The sequence below is a fragment of the Anopheles gambiae genome, chromosome 3, assembly GCF_943734735.2.
Source record: "Anopheles gambiae chromosome 3, idAnoGambNW_F1_1, whole genome shotgun sequence".
NCBI lineage: Eukaryota > Metazoa > Arthropoda > Insecta > Diptera > Culicidae > Anopheles > Anopheles gambiae.
The window spans coordinates 63,806,232-63,832,927 of record NC_064602.1 but is presented as its reverse complement, the minus strand read 5'-3'; the positions used below and the strand labels follow the sequence as shown (position 1 = coordinate 63,832,927).

Below are 26,696 nucleotides of genomic sequence, written 5' to 3'. Positions count from 1 at the left end.
TTGGATTTACTAGTTCAGGTATCTCTAACTAGTTTAATATCTTAGTCAAACCTCCGATGTTTGTATTTGATAGAGCTTTATGAGTAAATTTGACTGGTATCACTTTTAAACACTCTGGGCGCTGGCATTTTGCATTAGTTTTCTGCGGAAAACACAGTACAAGATAAGAGAGCGTTGCGAGTTTCATTGGCTAACGATCGCTCACTCTCTTTCTGATCCTCAGAGACAATGTAGCTTTTGCAATATGCGCTCTCTTTTTCTTCCCGCTGCAATATGCTCTGCTGAGAGTTGCTGAGAGATCAATCACAAAGAAGGAGAATGAAAAAAACTGTGGATCGAAAATGAACCACATAGCGCCCAGAGTGTTAAAAGCAACTACAAATTATCATGGTAGGAGTTTTTGTACCAGTTTTCATTCGTATGATGGGAACAAATATGTATAATGCAGTTTCATAAAAGCTTGGTTTACACATGGTCATATACATTCACCGGAGGTGGAATCGGGAAACAGACTCTTCAAAAACGTCATGCAAAATAGGCATGAAAACCTTGGAATGACAACGATGAAAGCTGTCCATCTATCTCACTATATCCATGTCCACTTTTTTGAACCTCCCTCTTGCTGAATGCACTTGTGAAGGGTGGATGGGTACCCTGATGAACCTATCTTCATGCCTTCACCTTTACAGTTCAGTGTTCTTACGGGCGAAAGACGAAGGGTGCACAAAGAAAACAACAATCTGCCTCTTTCATGTGGTTTTCCCCTTTGCAAGCTATCATCGTTCGTAAGCTGATCATGACAGCACCAAACCAACAACGACAGTTGTAGCTGCAACAGAAGCGGGAAAGTTTCCCTCGAAAACTAACATCAAGAGAGTGAGTAAAAAAGCAACAAATTGAAATGCCAAGACCTCTCCATACGAAGATTTATGCCGAGGCACGTTTCTCATTTACCGACACTTTACCCTTTTCCGGGCCCGTCCCAGTGTGCGGATAAATCTGACTCCGGCAAAGAAATATCTCCCCATCAAGACACATCACGTTGAGTTGCTTTTTCCTGATGAAGGACATTTTCGCCCTCAGGAACCGATGTACACAATTACAAATGTCCGTTTTCGTTGCTGTGGTAGTGTCCCAAGATGACGTCCACAAGTGGTGGAATATGAAACATGCAGCCACAAGGGTGAGCCGGTCGGTCGGTACCATCCTTTTACGTACGCTGGTTACGCTGGTGTAGAATGACATGCTCGGGTTAGTGGTTGGCTGTTCGGATGTAGGCGTCTAATTTATTTGCGAAATAATTATCATGTAATAGCATTAGGAACAGGGTGCCCTTTCGCGCGCTCTTTCTTACTTGCGTCCGCTCGGATAAAGTCGCCCGTAGAACACAACCGGGTCGCTGGATAAACGATCCATTTCTACGCCTTGTCTGAACGAGCGGTACCCTGGCACAGCGTTGCATCCTCTAGTGCTAGATGAAGCATGTATACACACTTTGTCTTGCCTCAGCTTCAGTTTGCTAATGACGTCCACGGCGGCGTTGTCGCAGTACCCGGCCAAATAAGAAAGCTGTAACATCTCAAGAACATGTACTTCACTTTCTGGCTCGTTTCATCCGTCGCTTCCTGCGACATCATGTCAGCGTTCTGATGAAAACCGGTCATGGTTCGGTTTCGTGCCATTCCCAGAGGTTAGGTTAGATTATGTTAGGTTAGGTTATGGGATTTTGATGTGCGATGGCGATGCCTGTGATTACAGGCGCTGAGTGATGTCGCTGCCAAGTCACCGACATTGGTTACCATTTGCTCCAGTTTCGTAGCTTCTGCTCGCCATTATCGCCAGTGAAGGTGGATTTTCTGCCGGTAGAACGGGTTCTGGGGCCATAAGTAATGGGTCGTACGGTAATTACTTGAGTGAATTAGCTCGTAGGGGTTGAATTTATGGCACTGTTACGGAGTGACGGACGCATCTTTGGCAGTTGATTGAAGTCTTTCGTTCGCCCGATGACAGAACATGATCTGCTAAATTAAAGACGTACATTCCATGGAGGAAAGAAATCGAAACAATGCAAATGCATCTTTATCTTCATTTTTTTAAATTTTGTAGCAACTGGACAACAACGTATTTCTTATAATAAGTGATTTTGTAAAACGTTTCTAAACAAAATAAATAACAATAACAATCTCATCGTGTTAAAAAAAATACAGCAAAAACATTATTAAATCGTTCTAGTACAGTTCATGCATAATATTTTAAATGCTTAAACATAATTGAAAACGTAATTCAACAGATAAGAGTGAACATATTTCGTTGACTTGATTAATACCACGAATCTTGTATACTAGGAAACTAATACAAAAAAATGGGTGTAATATTTTAATGAAAGCATGACCACGGTTATAAGATAACAAATACATTTTCATGATCCCATAATTTGACATAATTTCGGCATAAATTGTAAATTTCCATACACGCTATCATACTCCTGAGCTAGGTTGTGAGACAATACTTCAGCCAGCAGCGTTCAAAAACTACTTCAAACGATCAATGGTTAAAGTCTTCTTTCAGCTCTTTTAATGTACACCATGATGGTTTAACTTTTGTGGAACCACAACCTCTTCACGGTCTCACAACGTACGTTTCGCAGGAGACGCTATCAACTTCGAGATGATAGGTTTAAAGGAAACAGCACGTTGTACTTTTTCTGCTTCAGCTGCACAACCGAACTGTCAGCAGTGTGTCATACTTCGACGCGCTGCATCCCGCCTGCATCATAACAACCGAGGCTTCTGGTAAAACGCTACACGCTGTACTGACAGTTTGTTGAAACTTCTTCAAAACTTGCAGTACACCCGCTGTGCTACGAGTTTATCACGAAAACGCAGGAAGCAGAGCATTCTTCGAACCCTTTCTTCATAAACGATCGGCGTATTCCGAGGTGCAAACTTGAAACTTAGTTCGTTCGCAACATTTGGAAGAAAGTGTAGTAAGGGTGATGCTGAAAGGAAAACTTTTCGGCACACATTATTCTGTAGCTGTTCCTTTTTATTTTCTAACGTTGTATTGCCGATTTGTTCGACTGCCAGTTTGCTTACAAACTGAAGGCCATTACTCGATTGCCACTCTGACGATGTGTCACCACGACGGGCGGTTGTAGCCTATCAGACAATTCGAATCTAATCATATGCCACTGCCAGTAAATTCACGATACGTTTGGCAGTAGAAGTAGCAGCCTACAGGTTCGATTTTTCGGAAGAAACGCGAAGGAAGAAATAATAATAAACAATGAAACATGTCAGCCAACTTTCGTCAATCAAAAGCGAACTCGCGTATCTCGATACACCATCACCAAGTATGTTTTGCCCTCCATCCTTTAGCAAAGCGAAAAAAGAGTCATAACCATAAACGCATACACAATCGAAAATCTCTTACGCTGTTACCCACTTTTCGGTAGTTTTTGCTGTTTGCAGCGTACATTTCCCCGTGCTGGTGCTTTCCTGCTTGCTGAATATTTTTTGACGAACCAACTTCGAAATGCTGCTTTGCTACCATACGTACTAGGGGCTGTTATGATAACAAACTTCTGTTCGTGACGTGCTGATGACGTTGCCATTATTTGATGCGTTCTCCCGTTTGCCATCCCTGGCGTGGCACAATTGCTAACTCGGCCTGTTCGTTTAGCCTCCTGTCCTATTTGTGCTCCAACTGTGAACGAGACGCTTCTCAACTACTGTCTTCTTTCGTCAACTGTCTTCTTTCGTCAACTGTCTTCTTTCGTCTCAGAAAGCACACGCTTTCAGCGACCGGAGATGAAGCATTGAGCTTTACGTTTTTCCCCACGCCTACATTCACACTCACTTACACACAGAGACACACACACACACACACACATAAACATACCATGACGCATGGACGTAGTATTAGGTTTGGAGGAAAATGCTCCATTGCATCGCATGCTTCGTTGAAGCGTTTCGTGCATATGGCACGATGTTATTGTTTTTGTTCGTGCGCCAAACACAACATAACCTTATCACACAAAACATAAACCGGTAACATCCATCCATCCGGCACCGTGCTGTGGTCGTGGACGGTTGTAGATGACAGGTCCTGGGTTTTATTTTTTCTTTCTCTGTCTCTTTTGTTCCCCATTGCTAGCAAAAGGTCGCACAGGCCATATAAACTCTTTTTATGACACTGTTTTGAAAAGAGATTTGTATGTAATCGGGCACAAAACCATATGCTTGAAGGTTCAATTCTTTCTATCACAGTGTTCAGAAACTTGTAGACATTAGGGGTAACGTACGTTTATTGATCAGGGGGGTCTACCGATGGTGTACCATTGTTAGGTTGTTAGTGTTGGAAATGTCCTATACGAGCCATGTACCAGACGTGTGAATTTTGAAATTGTTCAGAGGCTCCCTTAGCTTCGAACACAGGAGCAATAAATAGACTTTAAGTAGATTTATCTCACTGACTGTATCAAATCGCTCTTTCCCTTACTCTCTCTCTCTCTCTCTCTCTGTTTCTCTCTCACACACACTTGCTCTATTTCTCATTCTCTCTCATTCATTCATATGTACGGCATTTGCATTATTTGTATAAGCTTCTGCTATTGTATCAAACCCCTTGGATTAATCACCACGCTGACCTCCCAGCGTAAAGTTAATTGGTTTGAAAAGCATTCCTCAGGAATCCCATCAGCCAGCCGATCGATTGCAAGTAGCGCCTTCTGTCGTGCTTGGTTCCGATGAAATTAATAACTAATTAACTTCTCCTTGAGCGTAATCCCGGTTCGTGCTCAAACGCACCCAGCTTCTCAGTAGCAGTGGCCGATCAAAGCACACCAGCTTTGAACCGCTTTCAGACTAATTTCACTGCATGAACGATACGAAGCTCTTTGAACTTATGCTAATACATTTTGTGGAATGGAAAACTCGACAGACGTCTAGGGCCGCTGGATCTTAACAGCTTCCAAGACATAACACTTGGCACACTTGGATGTAGTATCACGGGACAGTGCTGCAAAGACAAATTTTAGTTCGTATTCATTAATTAAATAAACTATTCACGACACGTACATAGACGCACGCTTGCAAGGTGAAATGTTTCGATGAACTTATAAAAGAGAGGTACACATCTTTTCGTACAGGAGAAGATAAATCGTTAACAAGAGAAAACTCATTTTAAGACAGACATTGTTCAGCTTGCTTTAGATACTCAACAGAATGGACACACGCAATAGAATAATTAACCATACATTTAAGCGAGGCCAATTTTAATTTGATTATTTTATATTATGGTATATGTAATAAAAAATGTTATAACACAACAGAGTTTCTCGGATTTGTTAGTTGGTTACCGTAATTTGGAGGGTTCATCCCTCGTTTCAACGCAAATCGTTTCAAATCCATACAATTGAAAATAATTCATGCGAACGATTAAAAAAAAAATGGAAAGTATCCAAAAATTGTCGGCAAAAAAACAACAAAAAATCCTACAATGTATTTCGAAAATACGACCGAAGTTGTGGTAATGTTTATCCTTTTTTATGAAAAAAAATGCATTTCATGATAAATAAATTTTCTCGTTTTGAAGCTTAAACGATTTTATTTTACTCAAAATGCGTTTATAACATTAAAGGTAACAAATTATAATTTGATTGATTGAGATTCTTTGTGGCTAGTCCCGTCGTACAGTCGTCAACTAGCATAACTTAGCAACATGCCTGTCATGTGTTCAAACCCCGTATGAACCGTGCCTCTTATATTTTAGACTAACTATCCTACTGTGATGTGCTGTGAGTAATTGATTAGTCTCTGATAGCCAAGTCCATTGGTGTCACAGGTTGGCCTTGACCGACAACGGTTGTGGCGCCAAAGAAAAAATAAATAAATTTAATATTTCTCAACGCTAAACGACTACGTTTTATTAAATATATGATCATATCCCGTAGAACAAGCGATAGATTTGTTATGTCATTACTCAATAAATCTCAAAATAAATCGTAACGACTTCTGCAACTCCACATGTCACCATTTTAATATGTGCCATAAAAATATCTTCATATTGAAACTTATGCCGCTGGTTACTTCTGTGCCCTTCACTTCGATTGTGGTACTTTCTCGAAATATAAGGCTAGAAACTTTCCTCCACGTGTACCACACATAGCGCGAGAGAAACTTTGCGAGTCAACCATATTAATTTGTTGCTGGTTGCAGGTTCCCATTTTGATTGCCCCCTCGACTATGGGAAGGGTAAGCGTCCTTCTATACTTTTCCGTGAACTGCGGTGTGCGAGGAGCTTGGTGTGTGGGAATGCGAGCAAGCTGCATGGAATTCGTTTCTGCAAATCGTAATAAAACCACACCACACCAGTTCCAGTTTTGGTAAATCTGTCTGGCAGAACGTAAACATAACTCATTTTTATGTCCCTTCGTCATCGATATGGATTTGAAAACAGATTGCCATATGTGACAAAAGGCCAGCAATTGTATTGGAAAACAAACTGGGTGGTGAGGAAAGAAAGGGGGAAAGCCAAACTTTTCTCAATTCAATTGCGTGACAATCATTGGGCGTCAAAAGGTTTTTACCTTCGAGCATGCATGAGGCTCTCACATCAGTTGAATTATAACAAAGTAGAAATACTTTTTGCTAACAATTTTCATTATTGCTCGCACGAGCTGCAACAAAAAACTTTTGCAACATTTGTTCAGTAAAGTGAATTATTTTGGACAATAATAGCAATGAGGCTGCCATGCGTGAATCATTACCAACTTGTGCAGGAAAACACTGGTTTTATTATTCTAGAGAGTTTAGCGTTTTTGTGAAAACAAGCAGTCTTTTGTAGCATTCAAAAAAATACAGATTATAAGATATCATCCATCAAAAAATTGATTAATCATCTGAGAAGCATTTTTCACTCGCGCCAAAGCCATCAGATGCTAATCGATTAAAGTCAAATTGTGAAATGCAGCAAAAAAGTAGAACATTTTAAAACAAGTGATATGGATGATTGATTCTTATCGTTTCTTTCTGAACATTAAATTTATTCAACCTATTTAAAAAACATTGTTGGAAGCATATTATCCTAGGTTTTCTCGGCGTTCGATTAAGATACAGGGTTTCTTTACAGGGTTTCTTTATCGTTGAAGATATAGGGATTTTACGGGTTGGAAATGAAGCTTACAGTATTGAGCAGACTAGAGAAAAGATAAACACCAAATAGTTGACCTGAGTTGAATACATTAAGTTTGAGTGATTGAGAGATACTATCACATCTTATCAATCGTTTGAATCGTTGCTTGAATTTTATTACTGCATCAAGGCGCATAAAGTACATTTAATTTTAATTTTTCTGATCCAAGCGATCAAGATCCGTTTTCAGAATTATACATCGACACATTTCGAATTGTCTTGCGAAATGCCACTAAACCATAGCTTAAACTTGTCACTAACTATGTCAAGCTTGAAATTTTAACTAAGCTTCTAATCCCATCAGTCACGAATACACCATTTGTCAAATTCCATAAAAAGTTTGCCATCACCAAGGATTAGCTAATTTCACGGCCATCACTTTGTCCCTCTCAACGTATGGCTTTTCCATCCTCATGGTGAAATTTCACCGTGCCGGGTGTCTCCAATTTGCTGCTGCATTGCCGTAGATTATTTTCCACTTTAAACTGGTGCGGTGTGGATTCGCATTGCCTTCTTTTAAATTTAAATAAGAATCAATAGTCGTGTGCTGGTTATTTTGGCTTCCTATCATTTCTGTGCCAAAGCCATCTACTTCCTAAGAACGAAATTGCCTTTCCAAAGCATACTCACAAAATACAAATTTATATCACACTTTACGCAGCTGCCATCCGCACGTTCACATGAACATTTGTGAAAAATGACTGCGATCGAATGAAAAATAAAACCAGAACCAGCGGCAATCCGTTTCAAGCTGAGCTATCCAGAACCTCGCTTACCCACTCTACGATGTTTACCGTAGGGTGGGCTGTGATAGTCGAATTTTTCTTTCCGTCGGAATTCAATCAATGTTTCACTTAACGGCCGATACCTCGTACCTTTCCATCTGAAGCATTACTTTTTCCACTCGGTCGGTGTTGGCATTTTCATTCGCTGCTGCTTACCTAGACACGTCAGCTGTAAGGTGGATATGGAACGCAAAAGTGGCCGGAAAAAGGTGCTTAGAAACACGCAATTGATCGGGAACATTTTCCACGCTTCGTTGGCACCGTCAGTTAACGTAGCTCATTTCACCTTTCGAGACTTTAACCCGCTTAATGTTCGATGTGGTAGAATGGGAAACATTTTCGTACTTGAGTGGAACAAGAACACACACATGTATACATTTTCTTACACGATCGATCCAAGTGATATATTTGATGGAAAAGTACTCTCGATTTCACCTGTTAAATAGCATTTTGAAGGTGAAATGTGTCAGGTTGATTTATCGAGCCAACAGCGAAGCTGACGGATTCGATCTGTGTGCGGGATACTCTTTTTTGTCCAATCGTGACACAGTTTCAAACAGGATAACGCACGGTATCATATGCAAAGGATGCTGCTGATATTACAGGATAATGGGAATTTACCGAGGTATTTATAAAAAATGGATTTTGAGTCGTCTGTTTTCAATCAGAAATGGAATATAAAACGCAATTCGAAAAATACACACATTGATAAACAAAAACGTAATGTTTGCTCGTATGTCAAATAACTAACAAGTTATTTCAGTAACATTGGGCTGATAAGTAGTATCCTATAACAATTCAATTCCATCCATTGTCGTTCGCAGCCTGAAAAATATTCACATGTTGCAATCATTTAGTAAGAATGTTTCATGGTAAAAAAGTCATCTCCTTATTGTCTGATAAAACGCACGTTCATTGGGTGTAAAGTTCCCATTTAGATTTAAATTTCAATTTACCTGATAAATGTTTTAATGATTTTTACTCGCTTCAACTATATATCCTAATCGAGTGTTTGCTTTTCGACCGTAAGTATACAATATATGAAATCTCAAATCTCAAGAAAAAATACTCCCAGGCATTACCTCTTGAGAAGGATCCACTTTCGCTGGGGAACCCTTGTCCCTTTTCCGAATGTGGGTAGAGATTACGTTGATAAAAATAAATACCATATCGTTAGGGGATCGTAATATCGTCAACCATCGAGAGCATCTGTAGCCTAGGGTCTTCAAACTAGCCATCTGTCAGTTGCGTTCATCGGTACTTCCGTGGTTTGGAAGCGTATGCTACCCATTTGTGGCGTGACAAGACGTATTGGCATATTTATGTGCGACCATAAAAATAAATTGAATGCTACCATTTCTCCGGCCAGCGGTGACTTAGTACCGTTAGCTTAAAGTTGGTGGTTAAGTTGTGTGCCGATCATTCTCAACAGCTTGTCATTTGCAAGGGCTGGTGGACACTAGAGGGACACGATTGAGCAGTGCAATAAATACGTATTAATTTTCCACTTCAGTGATTCGCAACCGATTTTTGTTGGTGTGTTTGGAGCACTTCCAAACATGCTTATGCATCTTCTAGTAGGACATACGTACTAGCAGAAGTTCGAAATTTGACCTTTTTTTTGTCGGGTTCTTTGATTTATTGCTAATGAAAACATCCTGCGGAGGAGTCAAGTTACATCAAGAGTGGTTTGAAATTTGAATTATCTATGATTGTAAATATAGTAAATACACTTTATTTTATACATTGACGTGTATTGAGAAAACATTCGAAATATTGGACTATTTTTTCAAATAACGTATTGTTTGTCATTAAAAAGTTTTACTTAAATTTCTGTCCGTGACCATGCAAATAATTCCTGGAATTAAACATAATTTTCTCTTATCCGTCTCTTTACTTACAATTTTACCTAACTACATCATTCTTCTATCGAAGAAAAACACGCCATAAAAGCATACCGCTTCACAAAACAGAGCACTTGTTGCAAAACAGTTGAACAAGTGATTTAGTGCGATCTTATTTCGTTATGTTTTTTACTGACTTCCGACTGGTACCCAGAGGCAAAACACCGAGATGCTATACGGATGCGTCTCGCAAGCAGCAACACGAGGCGTGGAAAGCAAAATTTAACTTTATTGAAGTAATTACCTGTTTACAACCATCGGAACGCTTGGCATCACCATGGGAATGGCTTGCCTGGAAAGTTTGCCGAACGCACCGTGGATCCCTAAAATTCGTCCCACGTTTCTTATTTGAAAACAACGAAACAGCAACAAAACAGCAAAACAAAATCTACTTATCCTTGGCGCAATAGTCAATGAAGAAAATCAACTTACCATTGAAATTTAAACAAACAAACTGCTCTCGAAAAGTGTTTTTTTTTTTTCATGGGATGGCTGGGTATCTCTCTAAAATCTTGTTAGTACCTGCAGTTCGCCTTCGAACGCACGCTTAACGGGATATTCTATGCGCCATCCAAGCTCATTACGAGCGACAATGACTTCTTTTATAGAGCAAAATAGTCGTAAATCCCCGGGAGGATAAGCACGACAATGTTCATCTTTAAGTAACCGAGAGCCGGTTTAGGTTTATGCTAAGAGTGCTCCTAGTGCCGTATAGGTGATTGTTTGCGTCTAGCGCGGCAGTGTTGAGGTTAATTTGACCTAGCGTAAATGATGCGATGTACTCTAAGGAATTTAAATTGCATCAATTTTAATGTAAAGAAGCCAACTACAGGGCAGAAATCAAATGTTTGGACAAAAAAACGGTAGCTACCTCATAAATTAGTCTCCCATAAAGTTTTCCCCGCCAGATTCTTCACGATGATCCTAATAAGACCCCACCACCGGTTGCAGGTAAATTAATGTCCACCAGGACCGCTATCGTAAGATCGTAAAAACTGGCTTGGCCGAGTGCGTTGGGTTCCGTCCGGAACGGAACGGGAAAAGGAAATAACTTCTCGTGACATTTTGAGCGGTCCAATTTTGGTAAAGGTGAATAAATATTTGCCCATCTATGAGGTAGGATTCGGCTCTACCCCTGCCACTAGCATGGCCCAGTAGTTAATATATCTTTTTGGCAATAAACTGAAAACACCCGCTGTGCAAAGATTGCCTTCCCGTGGTTCTGGTCGTTCCGTCGGTGTCGCATACCACCGATGGATTGTGGATGAACCCAACAGTAGATTATTTCTTTCCATTCAACCGCTGGACACTGGATGCCCTGGCAGGACCTTGCCTCTAACCCATCGTGTAATGGTTGATCTTGTGGATCAACTAGAACGAAGGACGTAAAGTATACATGCATAAAGCTTCATAGAAAGCCCCAAAGTCTACCGTTTGGGCCGTTTTAAAACCACACGGTTTGAGTTATTTTACCGAAGCTATGATGGTACCGGTTGAAGAAGGCGACGGCGTGTTACATTTTTCGAATAGCGTCGTGCGACATTCTTGAAGGTTGGGTCGATGAAAAACTGAACCATAATTTTATGGACCCACTTTTAACTTTACCTTCCTCTCAAAGAAGTTCTATTCAACCTTTGTGAGGCCTCCGGTATGAAGTCTATTGTAAGCATAATTTAAAAAGGCGGACTTTATTTTGATCTTCATCCTCCTGGTTCTTTCGATGCAGATTATCTTCCTACCCAAAGTATCCGGGAGATAAAGTGAGAGTTTATGAAGCAGTAAATAATTAAAATACATCCAGCAAGCTCATTTGTCACGTTCGGCGAAGTGTATCCAGTGGTGTTATCCTTCCGGTCAGGCAAACCGGACGAACTTCTTCCGGCTGATTTCGGGAGTGTGTTGTATCAACTAGTTTTAGGCACAAGAAAAGAAGATGGGCATATAAAATGAAGGATTTAGCTGATAGAGAGATCCAGAGGCAGGAAAAATCGCTCTGGTTTCGAACGTGGTAGAATAATACATAAAAATACGCAGTTTAAGGGTCTATAAATTTAAATCTTATCTTCCTCGCTAAATGATGATATGCTTCTACATCTACCTATCTAAAGCCTTACAAGATTTATGTCGTGTATCAGAATTCTAGATTTTTTGAGGAATTTTAAGATTTTGTATCGACCATCAAAATCAAATATTATTTTTCTTCTTTGCTTCAACAACCGTTGTCGGTCAAGGCCTGTCTGTACCCACTTGTGGGGTTGGCTTTCAGTGACTTATGAATTACTCCCCATAGTAGGATAGTCAGCCCTACATACGGTCCCATTCGGCGCTTGAACCCATGACGGGCATGTTGTTAAGTCGTACGAGTTGACGACTTTACCACGAGACCAGCTTAATCAAAATAAAATAGTTATTGTAATAAAAAACGCACGTGAGAGCTGTTTTATCAACAAAATGTTGTGAATAAATGTTCGAATAAAGAAAATGTTTTGAGGATGTTTGAATTTTGCACGAATTTCGAATTTTTAAATGAAAACAATTGTGTGATTGTTTTACAAACAGCACCATCGTGCAAGAATTTGAATCTAAACTTCGTTTATTTATGTTGCCCGTAAAAATGGAAGTCGTATTCCGTTTCCGCCTAATCGTTTCACCCCAGCGAACTGAAATCTTCCCGAAATAGTACCGGATCATAACTTTACATCGCCGGCATTTGTCTCCAAACCCTGCCAACAGTTCAGGTTCCACTTGCACCAAAAGCAATGCTTCTACTTGCCAACGCGTGGCTCCGTACTATTGCAATCCTTCTCCTAGAGCAAGAAAGCATACCTTTGGCCAAACGATGCACGTGTGTTTGCTATAAGCAAGTAGTAGCAAAGATCGCACCGTAACAGTATTTCGGAAACCGTCTTGAAACACGGTCGACGGGCGACAATGTAATTTATGGAAAACTAACGCTATAATTCAGCAAGCAAATACAAACTTTATTGAAATAGGACAAGAATTTCATGCTCGCTCTCCCTTCTGTTGCCTTGGTAGTTGTCCGTGGGTAGGGCATTCGTAGCTGTTTTCGACTCGCTGTTACCGTTTATACGAGGCCTCCTTGCTCACCTTGCAGCCATAACCTCGAACAAATAAGCATCCGGCGCGAATGCGTGCTGTACTTTTGAAGTGTGTTTCATTTCCTTGCAGGGCGACAACTTTTACTGCACTGGGTACGTGAAAGAATCTGATGCACCAGAGCTCGCCTGCAAGGTGGAAACTGTGTCAAAAAGCGGAAAAATATATATTTCAAATCAAGCAGCAAAAAAAGGACACATCCCTCACGGGATCCACGGGTAGTCTTTTTTAGCTTTTCGGCTTTTTTTCGGCCTTTTTTGACTGTGCGCTTGCCGAGGTCTTAGTCACATGTTCGTGTGAGTGTATGTGTATGTTGTGAAACTCCCCAATTTAGCCGGTTAAACGTACTTTCACCCGGATGATGCTTTTCGGTGCAGCTGAGCAAACACTCAAAGGCACGGGTATGGCTCAAAGTCAACCTTCTGGCACACTGGTTTGCTTGTAGCTGAGTTCGTGTTGCGAATTTCATTCGGTAACAGCGCTTGAAAGAAAAAAAAGCTCGCATCTGGATCTTTTCAACCGTTCTAATTTGGCGGCAGAGTCTAAAAGAACACTTTAACAGACCCATCACGCCTATATATGTATATGGTGCAATGGCCACGCAAACGTACCGAGCAAAGCGAACAAAGGCGGTAGAGAAAAAAAATACAAGTTTTGTGTATTTATCTTCGTTGCATTGCAACACAGACATTGCAGCTTTCGTTTGCAGAAGGATGCGCCCAGGCTGAGAAGACACCTTCTGAACAAACAGCAGAATGAGCTTACGTATCTTGGGTGTATGCTTGCAGTGTGGGTTTATTAGAGGTTCATATTAAAAGGTGAGGACGATATCATCACCACCGCCAAGGGTATTATTATTTGCCGTAAGTGTGAGTGCTTTGTTTGTATGAGTTAAGCAGCGGTCTGTCTGCTCAAGGATCATCGACAAAAGTAGAGCCTAATAGTACGGCGAGCTTTTTGCATAACAACGCAACGTAATGAATCTTAACATATTTGTTTCTTTTTCAATTTCTAGTATCAAAACTGGAGCAATTAACATTGTGTATGCTAAGGCACTACTAATTTGTTGTATTTATACGCTTACTAATGGCTCAATTTAAATCTTACTAGACTTATTTTAGTGTAACAGATTTTTTTTTTATTTTGTGTTAGCAATTTTTGGTTGCTTTTAAACTGCCGATAGTCTGCAGAATTATTGAAGCGGACGAGCACTATCCAAGTCTGATTTGAATAGGTAAATTATATAATTTTGAGCTCAATGATGCATTCCCGCAATGCAAGTGTTCTCATGTCACTTAAAGATATTTCTTTTAGTTAGCTCATGCCATGATTATTTTCACCGCATATTCTAATTAATGGAATATTGAACGCTCGTGCGGCAGTAATTTATTAAAGCTAATTGATGCCATTATTGAAATTGTTTAAAATCACGTTATTATTCTTTTTCTGATTTCAACATAGAACTAAAATAAACCAAACAAAGGTTGAGTTTTTTTCCTCTCAGAATTAGACGTGGTCATTTTTCTTCGTTAAACTAACTTTACTGACCCCTTTCATCTTTCATTTAACCCGTGAAGAATTACTGCAACCTTTCGCTGCGAAGCTAAATTAATCCCGTACCAACCGTCCACCATTTCTGACGGACCATTTATTTTAAATGAAAAATGATTGTCCAACGAGTATGTTGTATTATTTATTAGCATCAACGGCAAAAGGGTACCCTTCCTGTAGTAGCTGGCAAGGCAGGAAACCTTACTAGACGGGCACCACATGTCCATCCATCTTCGGTAGCATGGTACCATTTCACCGTTACCAGCGCTGTCCACCGCACTGGAAACTCACTGTTTTATGCACTGTGTGCACTGAAACTTCCAAACCTTCTGCCTCTGGTCCTATTGCTTTGGGTGGTTGCTGATGGGAAGATAATACCCATCAGCCGCGATAACAGATTCATGGCGATGTTTGCTGGTAGTTATGTACCTGTAATGTTGTGCGGAGCGGAGGGCAGAAGAATTGCGGAAGCCACAAACGAAATTGTCTGTGACAATACGCATCTATCGAGAGGTTAGGTAATGGGGTACCCATGCTAGATGAAACGACCACCAGATGAGTATAAACACCATCGTAACCGACCGCACGTAAATACGATTGCGAACCCACCAAGTTTTCCCATCGGTGCGACACCGTATACGTGCCCACGATTGCTACCACAGTCAGCCACACCTCTAACTAATAAACCACAATCTCTCCCCCGTCAAGTAGCATAGGTTCCCCGACAAGCGGATGGGTGGGAAAACCGCCGACTGCTGGCTTTTGCGTGATCGATGTACTGATACAATTTTCCTCTCCATCTACCGCCGTGCTTGCTGCTGTGGCGCGCGCGCGTTCCAATTACAGATATCACCAGCGGTGGCATCCAGCCTCATCAGCCCTACGATGGATATAAATCATTCCTCGATACCAGCACGGCCCATCTGCGCACGTACGTGGCGTCCGGTTCGGTTGCGTCCGGGTCCTCCAGCCAGTTCGGTGGCGTGCATCACGCCCAACAGCAGACACCGGGGCAGAGCTCGCAAAGCAAATGGGAGGAACCATACTTTGACGACACAACGCCGAGGAATGTGACTGGACTCGTTGGCAAATCCGCTTATCTGAGCTGCCGGGTGAAGAACCTGGGCAACAAAACGGTAAGATGCAACTCACTGTCAACTCAGCATGCGCTTTGCGTCCCTCCGCTTAGGTGCATTCCGTTCATCAAACATATGTTGTATGGATTTTGCACCACTCCAAAAAACCAGATCCATATGCAATGTTATCACATAAATGCAGCCTACGAGAAGGCACTGCTGTACCCTAGAAGCCAACCACGAAAGAGTCGAAAGGGACACGTTGACAGCAAGGATTAGATTGTCATTCACTTGCCCTCAGGCTTTGGGTCTGGAAGTGCCCCAGAAATGCAATGCTTCAACGGTTTACTAAGTTAACCAGACGTTTGTAGGTGTGGGTTGCGTGAATTATGATTTAATCACATTGCCATACTGATTTAACAATACTATCGTATATTTGGGAGCTACTTGGCGGTCTTTTCTACAGCCACGTAGGCTCCTACAAATGCAGATTTGATCGTATTTGATTCCCAACATAAATTTTTACATGTAGCTAGTCAGTCCTTACTGTTCTCAGATAGGGTACAAAAGCATAATTAGCTTATACAGCCAAACGCCTGAAGATCTCGTAAAAGAAAGAGAGACGGATTAACAAGAGTATCGGTTAACTTAATAAATGCTTTTGTAAAAGATATTCTTACGGCTTTTGAACATTTCATTCAACTTCAGCGGCGAATAAATGAAATAATTTAAATATTGCTTTCATTTTTTTTAATTATTTGTTACATATTAGAATGAAACTACAAAATGTTATCAAAAATGTTTAAAGCAAATTTTAGACGAGGTTAAGAATTTAGTCGTGAATTGTTGATTAAATCATGTGTTGATCAATTAATTACCAAGCTAGAATTTTCTATACATTTTTTGTTTTGTTTTATACAACACACAATTCTTTGGCTTTCGCCATTCATTTATTTAAGTTGTGGGAAACATTTAACTTATCACCACATTTGCTACCTTTCGTAATTTTCCCTCGCTCGACTTGTTATTTCACTGTGAATAATGAGCTTGTTTCTGACGTCGGAGCCATCCATAATTATTTAAATTATCCAACATCAAACAACTTGTGTGCGATGCACGTGTGTACAACATTTTGTTTCGATGACTCGCCAAAAAAGCCAAAATTTATGCAAACCTTCACCAGCAAGCGCACAAGCCACCGCTTGGTACACGTTGCCGTTCCGGGCACGCCAAAGGGGTTTTCTACGATTCGATTAAATTTTCGCACCACATCAACAATACAAACGTATCGCGAAACAGTGGCGGCGTGGCCCGTAGCGCGTATGATGAGTGCCGATCGCGGAAGCTGGTACCGACCTCGGGAAAATAAACATTCATTAACGGAAAGACAAATTAATTTGCTTGTGCTGGTCGTTTTTTGTTTTACGGCGAAGGATGCTTGCCAACAAACGATTTTGGAATACAAGGGGAAGAAAAAAAGTATACCCAACAATTGCTGACTTTTGGGCTTCATTAATTGCAAACATCATCTCGGAATAGGGTTCTCGCCTTTTTACCTTTTGGCGAAGGAGCGTACAAACACGACGCAATGATCAAAGGTGCCCCCGTAAAAAAGAGCCTTTTGCGTACAGCAGTCTGGAAGGCAAATGGTTGCAGCAGTTCGTAAATTTTCATTCGATGGCCATAATTAACAGGTCGCCCGCACCCGTCGATTACAAAAGCAGAAAGAGTTATGGTCCGACGGGTGGATCGTTTGGTTTTAAGTACTTTTCGTCCTCTTTCTCGCTACATTTACGAGGCTTCGGTACCGGTATAATCGAGCAGCCGCTTGGAACTTATTTTATTTTCTGATGTATTGCCAAACGCCGGAATGTCGTTAGGCTTATCATTTTTAAGAAGTTGCTGAAAGGGATGCCCAGTTGAAACGATCAAAACAACTAAAGGGACCGGTTCTTAATTGCTGCTTGCTAGCAGGCTTTTTGAGACACACGATCGATGCAAAAGCTGTTCTTTCTACCGGCTGGTAGAAAGCCATGAAAATTATCTTATTTGGCGAAACAATATTTATGGCTTCAAAACTCTGCTCTTGTGGCAGTGTCCAAGCTAGGTAAAAGAAGAAACACTAAACAAATACGTATGATTTTATTATGTTGATGGCAAAATTTAATTTAAATTTAATTTAAATTTAAACTGTCATAAAAATCTATTCGACCTACATTCCATTTGTTCCGAAAGCAACTGCACCCTCAAAAAACTTAAACTTAATGCGGTAGTTGAGGCAGATATGCCACAAAATTAGTCACTTTAATCGGTTTTTTTGTTTGGGGATTATGACCAAAGTTGCGTCATCAATAGTTTTCTCTCATCCTGCCGCCATCGCAATGTTTTATAGGTCATCTCCTTGCAATCCTCGCTCGATTGATCGATTAATCTAATAATCGACATACACATACGTGCTACTCGTACGACTTAACAACATGGCGGTCATGGGTTCAAGCCTCATCTGGACCGTCCCCCCGTAACATCCTGAATGGCTATCCTGCTAAGGATAATCAATAATTCACTGAAAGCCAAGCCCAATAGTGGCAGACCTTGACCGACAACGGTTGTTGAGCCAAAGAACTGTGCAAATGACATTTTGCTTTACTCTTTCATTTGCGACACCAGTGTCATGTTCCGTAGGGTTTTTTTATTTATTTTTTTTTTGTTGAGAAAAACAACTCATGGCGGTTTTATTCTCTCCTTCTCTTTAAACTAACTCTTTCTCTCTAAACTCAATTTTAAAAAATCAACACCTGTCTCTTTGGCCGAGAATGAATTTCACTTTCAAGGTATAGTAGGATAACAATATTTTAAGTTTTTTAATAAAAAATAATACTTCGAGCAACAAAAAATCACGTTCAAAGACTCTTTAACAAGCTCAACAATGTTCTTGCTCCATAAAACGCTTAATCCATGTGTTTATCTATAGATATTCTTAATTCAGAAGTAGAAAAAAACTCAAATTTTAAAAGCTTTTCTTTAATCTTTAGAAAAGAAAAAGAAAAGCCAAACCTTGAAAAGAAAAGTTATCCTGCACCATTCACCATGGTTAATGTTGAACGTTTCTTGTGAAAACGCTTAACTGGAGCAACGTCCTCCGCACGCAAAAACAACGCGTGTCCAGCGACTGGCAGATGTTACCTTAAAAACTTCTCAAGATGAATGGCGACTTTTAGCGTTACCGTTCTACGACGCGACTACTTTGCAAATTCACCCTACAAAAAGGTCGATAGTCTCGTGTTTCCAAAGTCTTTGCCTTCGAGATTATTTGAGAGGCAGGAAATTTAGTATTCATTGCAAATCGACGTTGGCAGGCGACGTGAAAGTAGACCCTTTCCGTGAGCTGAAAAGGAGAACAAGATCACCCATCAAAAAAGGCTACTTGAGGATGGAAGGCTTTGCGGATGAAAGCCATTGAGAAATTATTAAGCACATTAAATCTTCCCAGAGCAAAGTTCCGTTTTCAATCGGAGTGGGATGTCAAAACAAAAAAAGGTCATCCCAGCTGTCATAGATTTCAGAGTGCCTCAGGAACGAAAACCCCATCATTTCTCTCCAGCGGCAGTTCTCTATTTCTCGTTTTGAATAATCAAATTAAATATTTACTCTTCACGAACAATTTCTCATTTCATGCTACTCCAAAACACCCCGGTGGGTGGCATTCCATCACTGCTGTGGCTCCGAAATGGGATATCTTTCGGATGGATCCGATGACTCATGGTTACCGGTTGGGATGGGTAGGTTTCGTGGATAAGGCACCGGGACATTCACATACTCACCGTCGGCAGCTACACGTACACATCCGACCAGCGATTCCAGGCGACGCATCACAAAGACGTCGACGACTGGACGCTGCAGATAAAGTGGGCCCAAAAAAGGGACGCCGGAATCTATGAATGCCAGATTTCTACCCAGCCAGTGCGCAGCTACTTTGTCACGCTCAGTGTTGTAGGTAAGTGGACCCTGACAAAAAATTTGATGTTTTTTTCGACAAATTTCGATAAACACGGCAAAGGATGGTGGAATCAGGTTGACACCAAGCATCAAAGCCATTATTTTTTTATGTCAGCAGGACAAGGCTAATATAGTACTTATATAACATTACACGAACTCAATAAGGAAATAATCAGCCGTACCGGCGAACTCGTTCGTTCCTGGGAACGTTCGCCGCGACGCTCATTTTCACTCATTTCATAGCCCTCTAGATCAAAAATTAGAAAAACGTATAGATTTTGTACTGGTCAACCTAGTGGTACAACCCTGTCCACTCATGAGCGACGAATGTTTCTCGTCGAACGAGTTCACCGGTATGGCTGAATAATTGAATAATTCTCATCTTTTCTAAAATAAATACACATAAAAATAGTAGTAATTAAAATGTATGTACATCGGGTCAGATAGCATGTAAATGATAATTTAACTATACATAAGTTTTTTTTATGTGCTTCAATCTTTGAATAATATTTTTAAACATTTTATACACATACATTTATTCAGGAATATATTCGCTTACGAAAGGCAACACAAATCAATTCTAGCAAAACTTGATCTACATTATGAAAAAAAAAACATATTGCCATTCTTTTGTTGAGTGTTTTCCCCTCGGTACAGCAGTATGAGAACAATTTTGATATAACATGTGTTTACTTATTATTACCCGCTTGGAAAATGGAAAGCCTGATGATAGCCTTCACTAAACATTTAATCAGACAAACTAAACGTCCTCATCCACGTTTTCGAGCTTTATCGATGTAGTGCAAGACGATTGATTACGAACCCTCGCGGGAGCCGTTTCTCTAACGAGAACAGGCCTTCGATGTCGAACCCCGTACGGTGTAATCGCGCAATCCGTCTTCGTTAGTGGCGCGGCCTTGATTTGCATTTAGAGCTTTGCCACGAATCCAGCCCTTTGCTGTAGCACCTGGCAGCATACCCCGGATGTGTTGTAATTATGTCAATCAACCCGTTTCGCATACATATAATCAAATATCATGTACGGATGAGTTAACCGGATCGGAATTGATTTGAATTCCATTAGAGTGTTCCATCGACCGGAATGGATGCGAAACGCGATATCTCTTTAGCGTGCAGGATAAGCCTTCACTAACATTTCCGCATTGTGCCACCAACGCCGCAAGCTTGCAACATTCAATAATCTCTCCCGGGGATGTACTGGAGATATTTTTCCCTAACCCCAAAGCCATGATCAACAACCATGGTCGCGTAGGAACTAAAACTCATCTGACAATTAGTGAGTGCAAAGCGTACGGGATTTGGTACGGAGTGGGTTAATTATTTACATTTGTCACATTTTGTCATAGCCAATCATTCTCGGGGGAGAGAAATTTAATCCAAAAGTATTGATTTTCGTGCCAGCTCTAGGGGGGTTTAGGAAGATCGCTAAAAACCATCCTGTCAGTAATAGGCTGATAGGTTAATTAATATCCACCAAAGATGCATAATCAAACATGCAAATGGATTAATATTGTTTTCGATTTTTGCTCTCATGGTTTTGCAACATGATTTGTTTCTCGATTGTATGCATAATCCGTGGTATAATTGAACATGTCGTATGTTATGAGTATTTATAAGAGTATTTTAGACACAATTCATACAATGGCTATGTTTGATTAACAATTTTAGTAAAACGTATGGGACCATTCTACCAGGCGAGAAACACAATCATGTTAAAATTTCGTTTCGTTTTCGTGAACACTCTTCATTCTGAATTTGTGTGAATATGTAGACAATTTCAAAATCTAGTGTATATCGATCCCGTAGGTTCTAATTCTAAGTATTCTAAGCATTCTAAGTATAATGCGTCCGGTAATGATTTTGCAAAGGTAAAACAAATATTTTATTAATTTGAATGTGTTAGGAAAATCTGATTCAGATTCATGAATCTGAATTAATATTTGAAATGATTCAATGAATCTGCGTCTTGATTGGTAAGATTCATTAATCTCAAAGATTCATGAATCTCAACGTTTCATGAATATCAAAAGATTCACAAATCATAAATCTTCAAAGATTCGATGGATTTTGAGCTTCTTATTATTCTTCTTATTGACGTAACAACCTACGTGGTCATGCCAGCTTATACAAGCTTTCGAGACTTCTTGGCTAGTACCACGCAGCCGGATAATTTGTTTTGCTACGGGAAGACGGTTTATGCGTGGTTTTGAACCCACGACGGGCATGTTGTCAGGTGGGATCACGCAAACTCAACATTTTTAAAATCATACATACCTAAAGAATCATGAACCCCTGTATACATATGAATTTTAATGGACTCATCAATCTTTCGATATTCATGAATCCTTGTATCTTTTGGGATTCATGAATCCTTGAACATTCATGATTTTTTTAAGATTCATAAATCCTTTGATATTATGAATCTTTTAGGATTCACGAATTGAGATTCGAGATTCGTTTTACTTATCACTGAAGATTCATTTAAATGAATCTCAACGAAAGATGCATGAAACTCAACACTATTCAGAACAATTCAATAGCTCTTTTAGTTTACTTTGAGCGCCAGTTTGCAACATTACGTTATACCAGATTGGATTTCCTAAATTTGAAGCAATCGTGTCATGATGGCAAATCTTAACATTACGTATTCAACACGCAACATTCCTCAAAGAGTTTGCTTAGATGGCTGCATTGGATCGTTTTGAAATTTGTCAGAGCTCATCTAGAAATTATATTCGTAGCTCATAATTATAGGTCTTGATATTATATGTCCCATATTTCCAAAATGTGTTACTCCATTCCCAAAAATAACTCTTCCTTCCTAAATACTTTTACTAGTTAATGTTCAGAACATAAATAACGCATCTTAGCTATCAAGGGCATATTGACTAAATCTATTCGAATCAAATTGTTTCCATATTATGTTTTATCTGACAAAAACCGTACTTGTGATTTTCAAATGTAACAATGTTTCAATTTAGGTAAATCATTCTGGAATCGAAATAAAATAACTACAAAACAAAAATATTGGATTCCAACATCCACCGAAATATCAAAATATATTCTTCGATGACAAGATGAAGTTGTGTCTTTAAATCTTTTTATCTTTAATTTTTGTTACTTTTCAGTTGCGTTTTCAACTGTCTTTGAGATATTTAACTAGCTCAATGGGCAAGTAGTTTTATTCATGAATGTTATTCCATATTATTGTAACAATGCTCTTCAAACTTAATTTATGTGCTTTTTTAAACGTCTATGCAAAAGTATGACTTTTTTGTTATAGATTCTGCTAAATATTACATTCATGTTGATTGTGAAATATTCTTGAATATTAAACTTCCTCAGCCTAAAGCGAACCGGCCATCACTTGAATCCAGTAAGATAATAAATGTTTTTCCGGAAGCAAGTTCTTCAAGTGATTCTATCGCTGCATAACAAAGAACACGCTGCTTTTACAGAATCACTATTCAAACTTATTCACCGCATTCCGTATAGCGCAGCTTCTTTCAATAGATTTCCGGCTGCCAACTTATGGAGGCTCGTAGAAAAACACTTACCTATCCAACACGATGCCGTTCAGCATCGTCCGAAATAAATCGTTCAATCGTTGGGCATTGTCCCGCTGGAGCATCCTTGTACGATGAGCGTCAAGAATGGCGCAAATAAGCGCCCGGAAGGTGTAGGGTAATTGTCGCACAAACGGCAGAGAAATACGCCGGAAAAAGGAAGTCACTCCGTCTCTCGAAAACTTTCCTCTGTCGCTGCTAAACGAAAGCATCCAAACCGACCGGTGTGCCACGTTATTTATGCACCGAAGCATTCTTTAATTGGGGCGTCAGTTTTGCTTTTCATGCCCATGAAGCGCGTAGAGGCTTTTCGGGCGGCTTTTAATGAGAAAACTCCTGCATCCGGCGATCTAGCCATATCGTGTACTTAGTGTAGCAAGGAAACAGAGCGACTCTAATGTACACCACACATTGAGGTCGTAGATCCGAGGAAAGAGGGAAGATGTCTGTTTTTTTTTTCTTCATGCGGGACTGGCGAAAAGTCTCATCAATCCCAATCCCACAAGAACCACAATTCAAGCGAAAAGTTTCCCTACAGTACGGCTTCGACGTGCGATCTATCTTGTGCCCCGAAAGGCGTACTTCCTTATTATTATCTGCCGTCGGTTCTGTAGGTGTGCAACGTACGAACCATACCCAACCGGAAGCACACTCGCATACGCACTTCCTGCGTGTGCGGGGTTCATTGGAGCGCACGTACCGGGTGGTGCTAATTATCGAAGGACTAGATTCTTGCCACGGCGTACCGTTTGAAGGATTCGGTTTTTGTGGTGTGTGAAAACTTTCGCTCGCTCAAATTGTACGGAGGCAACATAATGAGCATCAAAGTTGCGTTACTCTCGCTTGTTTGGTGTACCATGACATCCGGCCATGCCACCGAGAAAATTCTTGGCTTTCGGATAACCAAAAATGTCTCCCTCAATTTTGCCCTGTGTATGTGCTGGTGTAAAGAATTCGATGTGATGTGACTAAAAATATTCGAATGTTTAAGAGCAAAACAATGTTGACGCGTGGTTTGTGTGATGGCTGACGAGTTTAATTGATGCGAAGAACCGCCAGCTGGCATAATATTAGCGCCTTTTATCGGAACCGGAAAGTGAGACACACGTGTAGCCAGCATTCATTCCCGTTTTTTCTCAGAATCATTCATTAAATCAACAGCTATCAAAAAGCGCACAATAAGGCAGATAAAAAATATTCAACCATTCCGCACACCTACAGAGATATGTCAAAGTAATTAATCCGCAATATCATTCCACATGCTTATCATTCGCACCACCCCCAACACCAAGGGGGGTTTGTGTGTGTGTGTGTTTTGATGGGATTAAACTGCACCGGATGGGTAAACAAATTTGAAAACCCGCTTTAACGTCGTGTGTAATTTCTTAATCATTCTAATGACTTGATTGCCTCGGTGCAAGCATGTAGCTAACGAGCGTGTTTAGATGGGTGAAAAGTGGAAAGTAATAACGTTACTTTTAATCACATTTCCGGGCCAATCCCCATTATAGCAGGTAAGGAGAAATAGGTACCATAAAATTAACCATTGCGCTGCAAAGCATCACTTGAACAACACCAAAACTGGTTACGAATTATATACACTTCGGATATATTCAACAGTTGGCTTATTTATTAGCATTATTTATTAAACAAAAACAACATTGGTAGTTACTGAATATCTGGGCCTGAACCTACCTGCTCTCAGAAAATAATGCAAAGTAAAAGCCAAACAATAATCAATTGATGAAACAACACCCTAGATCCTATTTACTGCAATCTTTTCATTTGCAATTCCATACAATGCTGCACAACATAATTCCTACACAAGAAAAATGAACCATCTTTGAATATGCATATCAATTGACACGTACACTTACCTAACTCTCTGGGCACTCTCAAGTATTTAGTGAAAAAGTTTATACCGAGCTGAACTTACGCAAAAATGAAAAACTTTTATCTGACCGGATTCTAACGTGTTCCCTCGCTGTGCACATTGCACGAACACTTGGGCAAAAAACCACCATGTTCGGTTCGGTTTCGGTCTGGTGGTCAGGGATCGGTCTACATCGAAATGAATCGTCCGTACAGTCCCGGATCGCTGCAAACTCAATCTCATTAAAAACTTTCCTTTCACTAACCGCCCACCGTCGAGCCGACGCAAGAACGCTCCATTTCCTCCGGTTCATCCTGGTCGTCGTTTGTGATGAAGCATTTATTCTAATTTTTCCGTTCATTTTTCTCACCGCACGTTCTTCTGCCTGCCATCGTTTCTATTTGCGTTTCTTGGGTTCGTGTTCCAGTAAACTCGTCGCTTTTATCGCGATTCTCTGCGGAATGCAACGAGCGTGATCTTTAGTTCATTTTTTGACACATTTGCACCACAAAAGGTTCGCCCGCTCTCGTTAGGTTTCAATTTCGTCGGGAGAATTGAAATAATATGTAAATGTACCACGGTGGGTTGGGTAATGAACATACAACGATTTAAAAATGATGCTCGAATGGTACCGGCTAGGAAGCCAAAAAAAAACCTCAAGTTAATTGATGTAACAAAGTTTTACATTTGTCAAGGGAGCTGTCCATTTTGTGGATACGGCGATTGCACACAACTTTGTAAAAGTTGTTTCGCCAATTTGACTCCCAAGTTAATTTAAATTTTTATTTCTCTGTGAAACTTTATTGAGATATATATGTGGTACTAACAACCATCTGTAGCTTCTTCCAAGAAACAGTATTTTGTTAGCTAAACACATGAAATAAAAAAAGCTTAGCACTACTTTTGATTGGATATACTGCTCGACATAGTATAACCGTTACTCGTTTGATGGAGCAAACACTAATTTTTATTTCCATTTTTCTATCGAATGGTAACGAAATACAGTCTGCTCCCGAGATACGCGGTTAATGCGGTTAACTGAATATCACGTTTTTCAGTCCAAATACTTGCGCCAAATGGGTATTTTTACTAAATATAGCACTTTTAATAATAATTTCATGATTCATAGTCATAGTACCTAATATTTTTTTAATACGTTTCGTGCATGAGATGTAAAATAGATCAACTATAAGGGAGGTTTTATGATACTTTTTATCAAAGTCTTTAAAGGATACAGGTCAATGCATGCCTCAGGAATTGACAAAATGAAAGAAAGTTAAAAATGATTATGATTGATGATATTTCAAGTGTAATAATAAGTATCATACACCAACAAAACACGCAAAAACCTTTGATGTTCGGAATAATCTAGCGCAACGAATACAGTTAATTTTTACCATAAACCTGTGTGTTTGTTAAGAATTTTTGCTGAGAGAACATATTTGAACATATTCTTGACTAAATTAAATTAAAAAGGATGAAATAAGCACCAAATGTAGTAAACTTAGTAGCAAAATTAACACCTCACTCACTTTTAGCTTGCGTGTGGAAATGAGCGAGGCAACTGACAGATCCAATATCTTTGTATAAGTGCAAAAAGGAACAATGTATCCT

General features: G+C 40.0%; 1 protein-coding gene across 19 annotated transcripts in view; it reads left to right on the top strand.

The window, feature by feature from the left end:
• The window catches only part of LOC1275271 (hemicentin-2), a 221,352-nt gene that overhangs the window by 170,950 nt on the left and 23,706 nt on the right, over nt 1-26,696 (top strand). For all 19 annotated transcript variants that reach the window (XM_061659576.1, XM_061659577.1, XM_061659575.1 and 16 more), the window contains 2 exons: nt 15,397-15,686; nt 19,410-19,620. In XM_061659576.1, the coding sequence (XP_061515560.1) occupies nt 15,397-15,686; nt 19,410-19,620 (501 nt within the window). The remainder of the gene's footprint in view (nt 1-15,396; nt 15,687-19,409; nt 19,621-26,696) is intronic.